This window comes from Ananas comosus, linkage group 4, assembly GCF_001540865.1.
Source record: "Ananas comosus cultivar F153 linkage group 4, ASM154086v1, whole genome shotgun sequence".
Lineage (NCBI taxonomy): Eukaryota > Viridiplantae > Streptophyta > Magnoliopsida > Poales > Bromeliaceae > Ananas > Ananas comosus.
The window spans coordinates 2,389,176-2,395,636 of NC_033624.1; the positions used below are offsets into that span (position 1 = coordinate 2,389,176).

At 39.1% G+C, this 6,461-nt stretch overlaps 1 protein-coding gene across 1 annotated transcript; it reads left to right on the top strand.

The window, feature by feature from the left end:
* On the top strand, positions 2,761-6,259 carry LOC109709302. The gene is made up of 4 exons (XM_020231466.1): positions 2,761-3,070; positions 3,249-3,418; positions 5,198-5,302; positions 5,386-6,259. Exons 1-4 carry the CDS (start codon positions 3,014-3,016, stop codon positions 5,819-5,821), a joined length of 768 nt encoding a protein of 255 aa, XP_020087055.1. The 5' UTR covers positions 2,761-3,013; the 3' UTR covers positions 5,822-6,259.

The window sequence follows — 6,461 nt, forward strand, 5'->3', positions numbered from 1 at the left end:
TGCTGGTGCTAAATAGGGGCTTCTGACATGGCGTCCGCGTGGCAGGGCCAGCTTATGCTCCCGATATTATTATTCTCTGCACCCGATGCAACCAGATATTTCGTCCATTTAGATATCAAAATAAGTTATTAAGTGATTATTATTATTAAGTAAACAGGAGTACGTGGAATAAATATATTTACACATGTAAATAGGCCTGCTATGTATTAGATTTATAGATGAGTTTTATAGTGTTTAAAAATTCAAGGCATATAATTTTATTATTTAGAGATCAAGTAGTTTGTAAATGTTTAATGGCGTAGAAAATGATATGGATTGATTCAGAACAAATGTTTAACATGAATTAAAGTTGTGAATTTCAGATCTAATAAGTGTGCTGTTTACGGTGCGCGGTGCACCGGGTGCATGCAATAACTTGGCGAGCTGATCCACGTACAGAGGACCACTAATGGCCATGAGTGGTCGCGATCGCCTCGGGGGGATAGAGACGGTTTTGGACGGACGCGATCGCATTATTTGTGGGGGTTCGCTGGCTCTGTTCCTCTGCACTTTGTCCCGTCGCGTTTCTCCCCTCCCCCTGTTTTGTGGACAAAAATTTTCTGGGCAATTTGTCTGGGCACGGTGCCGGATGGGCACCGCGTGTCGCAACCCTTGAAAAAAATAAAAATAAAAATGGCATGGTCCGTTTTTAGAGAGAGAGAGAGAGAGAGAGAGAGAGAGAGAGGTGGTTAGGGATGTCAATGGGTATGAATATTCAAAATTTTATTCGAACCAGAATCTAAATGAAACGGATATATCCAATGGATATGAATATGGATTTGGATATGAATATAAAAAATAAAAATCCGACGGATATGGATTCGGATATGAATTTTGATTGTACCCAACCCGAACCCGAACCCAACCCGAACCCAAATTTATTTTGTATTATATATAATATATATATAAAAATTTGATGTTATATTTGAATTTGTATTTTAAAAATTTAAATTTAATATAATATATTTTAAAATATTGAAAAAAAAATAATTGTTTCGGGTTCAAATTTTTGGATTCGGATTCGGATTCGGGTTTCGAATTTTTGGTTGGATTAGGATTTGGATATGAATTTTTAAAATCCGTCGAATTTGGGTTCGGATTCGGGTCTCGGGTTTGGAGTCGGGTTCGGGTTCGGATTTTTAAAAATTCGCCCCGAATCCGACTCATTGACATCTCTAGCGGTGGTGATGGGCGCCGCTACACACGCAGCGCCCATCCGGCACCGTGCCCAAACAATTTGTTTGGGCACGGTGCCCAGAAAATTTTTGTCCCTGTTTTGTGGACGGTGGTGCCCATCTCAGCAAACATAGTTTTAATAGAATTACGCTTCATTTGGAATTGCAAAAATATTGCGTTACGTATGGTAAAAAATAATTTATTTTCGTACGCAATGTTACGATATGCATATTGCGGTTAGTCGGAAAATACAGAAGCATATCCCTATATACTGTTTCTCAACTCCATTCTATCTAATAGCGTTAGATAGAACTCAATACCAAAATAAGGCTTAGTTATATATAGCTTTTTATAAATCAATTGCCCCTATAATAAATTATAAATATATTTTTTATAAAATTTAATTTTTTATGTTATTTTTTATAAAAGTTCATTAATATTTATATATTTTTTTATTTGTTACTTTATTTTTTTAACAGTAGATAAGTAAAATATCAATTTTGTCATCACAAATATGTCTCTCTAATTGTTCCAATATTCCAACTGCTATAATCGTACAAAAAATGTCCTCTAAAAAAATTTTAAATAGTTATTTTCTCTCTCTTTAAAATCCAACTCAATCCACTATTGTTATAATCTATTCTCTCATTCTTTTTCTCTTAAACCCTTTCTTTTAAGCAAAATAAAAAAAATTATAGAGAAAAATTGAATGAAAAAGTAATGAGCGTTCGATACGGGCGAAACGATACAGTGTCGTGGATGGATAAGGATAGAAAAATTTTAGTTATGAATTCGAAACTAGTATGAAAGAAAGAGAGGAAGAGAAAGAGAAAGAAGAAGAGTTTTTATTGAGTTTGAAATTGGTTCAAATCCCTTCCAATTGAATTAGAGTTTGATATGTACTTTCATTATAGTTTAATTAATGGGGCATCTAACATGTGGCACAAATTTAATGCAATCACTTTTTTGTGTGTGTGTGTGTAATATATTTTGCCCATAATCCGAAAAATGGCCATGCAACTTGGATTTCAAAACTTTGAATAGGCATTTTAGAGTTTTTACAGCATAATTTAATTTTCTCCCTGACCAAAATTAATGCATCATAATTTTTTTTTTTATTATTATATTTGCACACAAGTTAGCTATGAAACTAAAGAATGACACAAATTTAATTTTTAAAATTTTTAATCAGATAAATTAAAATTTAGAAACCAAAAACATAATATATCCATGTAGGAGGAAAACTATGCGGGAGCATCATATATATACACCGCATATAAGGCGGTGGAAGCGTCGGCAACCACCGTTCATTCGCCAATCAACTCATCAACTGTCCCCTACATCACTAGCCGTCCATTCGCCCAAAACAAATCTCTATCCGTCCAAATAGTCCCCGGTGAATTCCACGCGTCCGCATGCTTTTCATCTCCGCGTACCGCAAGAGAAGTACACGTAAACAGACCTATCGGCTATCACGAGTGCGGGACTTTTCTCGGGTACAATTGCGGGTACGCCAAGCGTTTGACGAAGAATTTAGAATCTCCGGGAGAAATTGTTCGTTTTTTTTTATTCCGCGAATAATCCCTCGGCATCTTCGTCGCCTCTATTGCGCGGTCGTACACCAAAAAGTCCCCCATTCTCCCCCGAACTTTCCCCTTTTCCCTTTTACCTCTGTGGATAATCGGGGCCGTGGATTGATCGCCTTCTTTATCTAACCCTAACCCTAACCCTAACCCTCTTCTCCTCTTCTTCTTCCTCCCTTTCCCGTCCTGCCCCATCTAAGCGCAGCGCCCCCGCCATGGCCACGGAGGAGGACCAGCCCGAGATCTCCCCCTCGGCGCATTCCGTGGATCAGGTGCGATACTCTATACTCAGATCTCCTCCCACTAGTTCGAGATTTAGATCGATCTTTTCCTCTTAGATCTGGGGTTGGATTGGGCGTTGGTCAAAAACTGAGTCGTGTGGATGTGGATTAGGGTTTGATTTGATTCTTGATGTGGGATTCGTGCTGTTGTTGTCGGTGGTGGTGTTAGGTGGGTGGCGATGGGAAGGGGAAGGGGAAGGGGAAGGGGAAGGCGATGGGAGGCGCCGATTCGGGCGCCGCTGCTGCAGAGGGGGTGGATTTTGGGTTCTGCGCCATTTGCTTGGAGAAGATACTGCTTCAGGAGACGGCCCTTGTAAAAGGTTGCGAGCACGCTTACTGGTTTGTCATTGCACTCGTTTAACTTCTCGTGCAAATCAAATGCTTCGTATGTATTTCGAGTTCTTGTTTTTTTTGTCATAGCATTTCTATATTCCACATCTGTATAAAGAATTTCGGCCTAATTGGTCCATAATAGCTTCCCATGTCCTGTGTTTCTGTTACAAGGTTCTTGTTGATGGTAATTAGATGACAAAGGAAGGATATGGAATAGTTGAATAAGTTTGAGACTGGTTTTGAATGTTCAGGAATAGATGTTGTGGGCAGAAACTTCATGGCAGTGATCACAATAAGAAGTCTTAACATAAGGCAGTAGACATGACAAATTAAAACAGAACAATTGATAATATCAGCATGGGAAAAGGCATTCAAATATTGGTAATGAGAAGAAACTGTTTGAGCAAGGATATTTGGGGATTAGGACAGCTTCATTTTAACATCAGGAAGAATGGGTGTTCAAAACCTTGTTCCGTCGTTATCTTGGTGTCTGGATGTCCTGTTTGCTACTTGTTCTCATTGGTTGAATTTCTTGGTGGCAGGAGTTTTCTGTTTGTTTGGAGTTAAGCCGAAATGCCAAATATATGAAAGAATGCACTATGTAACCTTCGAATTGTGAGATATTTTTTAGCTTACAGTAAGACTTACCGGTATTTTGTCAGAAGAACTCAGATATCCTGTCTTTGCTTAGACTTCTGTTTTTCATTTATTAAGCTCTATGGTGTTTCACTCTCTTCAGTTGTTGTCAAAATTCACCAACATTATGCTTAGCTGAAATTCAACCCGGCTTGAGGATTATGCACTCAAATCATCTCTTAATTTTAGAATTTTAGAAACTGGCTCAGTGATAATAATCAGGCTATCCAACTACAATAAGTCATATTACCTCTTGGTTCTATAGTAGCCTTGTTACAATAGTTGTACAGGAAACTCTGCAGCGGAAAACTCTGCAGCATTGTATTTCTCTCATTAACAATTTCCAACTCTTCGCTTTATTGACGATATTGAGTGGATAATGGACTTGAAGTACTAATTATTCTGTGTTTCTGGAGGTTTAATAGCCTTTTCTAATATCAAAGACCATTGGTGAAAGATCTTGATTTTCTTTCCATATAACATACTTTCTATCATCCTTTTAGACAATGTCTGCTAGTTTCATCTTTTGCTTTCATTTTTTAATGCTGAAGTTAGAATGAAATGGGATGTATTGTTATAAGTTGAAGTGTGTGTTTTGTGATAACTCTTTTTGGTTGGATAAGGCATATATATTGCATGAGGAGAAATTTGATCACAAAGTCAATCTCGAGTGATTGATAGGGCATATATATGTGATGTTGGCATTAATGTTAACCTTTTTGACGGGCTTGCAATCACGCCACAAGTAATATGCGATGTTGGCGTTAACGTTAACCTTTTTGACGGGCTTCTCAATCATGCCACAAATAAAGTTATATGTATTGGCTTACTCTTTACAAACAAAGACCCAGAGGTTGAATATTCTGTATTAATTGCTTCTCATCTCACAGCTGCTTACAGATTGAATTTTGATGTTTGTTAATGTCATCATAACAAAACACAGTTGTTGGTCTATATTTATGATTAAATAGTGTCGAAAAGCAATCTTGTAAGGTGAGTTGCTGTGCTATATGCCTATATCATGCCTCTGAATATGTTAAGTTAAAACAATGTGGTATTCATATAGTACTCGACCTGAATACACTAATGTTTTGAATGCAATACTTGCTGTGATGGTAATGTTATGTCAGCACTGTTTCGTTTGTGCAGTGTGACATGCATTCTGAGATGGGCATCGTACAATCAGAAGCCTTCTTGTCCCCAGTGCAAGCATCCATTCGAGTTCCTGGATGTTCACCGCTCACTTGATGGCTGGTAAATTTCAAACAATTGCCTTCAGATAAAGAAAGGTGGGAATTTTACATCAGTTTATACGGATTAACTGCTTCCTTTTCCAGTATTCATGACTACATGTTTGAGGAGAGTGTTTGCCTTCTCCTGCGAGCCACCTGGTTTGTGCCTCTGAAGGTGGAGGCCCAAGAAGAGGCTCCTGAAGAAGTCGAACTCTTTTATCAAGATGAGTATGACCAGGATGACGGTGGCGATGATTTTGAGGAGTCTTACTACATGGGCAGCTCATCAAGTGTTCGAATTGGTAACAGGAGGTGGGGGGATGGCGGCTTTGTGAGGTCGGGAAGGAAGCAAGCCCGACCTGTCATACGTCAGCAAATTGACAATGATGATGCCGGCCCATCCCGATGCCCTAAGAAGGAGAAAGAGGCTTCTAAGGACGTGATGGGGAGGCGCGCTAAAAGGGCTTTAAAGCGTGAAGCTGCGGACAAGGCAGCTGCAGCAAAGCACCAGCAGCACCTGCAGAGGCTGGGGCGCATATAATCATCCTTGCGAAGGATGAACTTGCATATCCTTTCGGCCGCATAATAATCTTCTTTTTGGAAGAACTGGGATGCGCCCTTTGTATAATTTGGTCACCCTGCCGCTTGTGTACAGGATCTTAGGTTTGTTGTTAGTTCTTTCTAGTTTCAACATGGGAAGCTATACCACAGCTCTTACTGATCTATGCGGTTATATCTTTCCTATTTGATTATGTCTAGTACTGTCCCATTGATTTTAGGGTTCGGAATTGCTAGTTGTTAAGGTCGTTAAGTGACTAGACTCTGCGGATGATTAAGCAGAGAAATTTCTCTCAACTGAGACCTTGGCTGGTTGCAACAGCAAGATGTACAGGATCATGATGTTCTTAAATTGCTCTAAACTTGAAAGCAGTTGGCCACTTTGCTTAAATAGAAACTGAATCCATGACCATTTTCTTTTTATACTGATATAATTATATTCCCGCTAGCACAAACAGAGAGAATACCGTGATGTAACGCCCGTCCGTGCAACTCAGCTTGGAAGATGGTAGGTGTTTGGCCATGCATCGTGCGCAACTTGTGTAGCACACGACTGCAGCTGTCCCTTTAGCTCTACATGCAACTGCACTATTCTACATTTTGAAAGAATCATCAAAGTGAAG

Excerpts from the sequence above, each read along its gene's own strand:
- LOC109709302 (XM_020231466.1), top strand. The coding sequence starts at position 3,014 with ATGGCCACGGAGGAGGACCAGCCCGAGATCTCCCCCTCGGCGCATTCC. Across the intron at positions 3,419-5,197 it reads GGTTGCGAGCACGCTTACTG|TGTGACATGCATTCTGAGAT; the intron begins GTTTGTCATTGC and ends TCGTTTGTGCAG. Across the intron at positions 5,303-5,385 it reads CACCGCTCACTTGATGGCTG|TATTCATGACTACATGTTTG; the intron begins GTAAATTTCAAA and ends TTCCTTTTCCAG.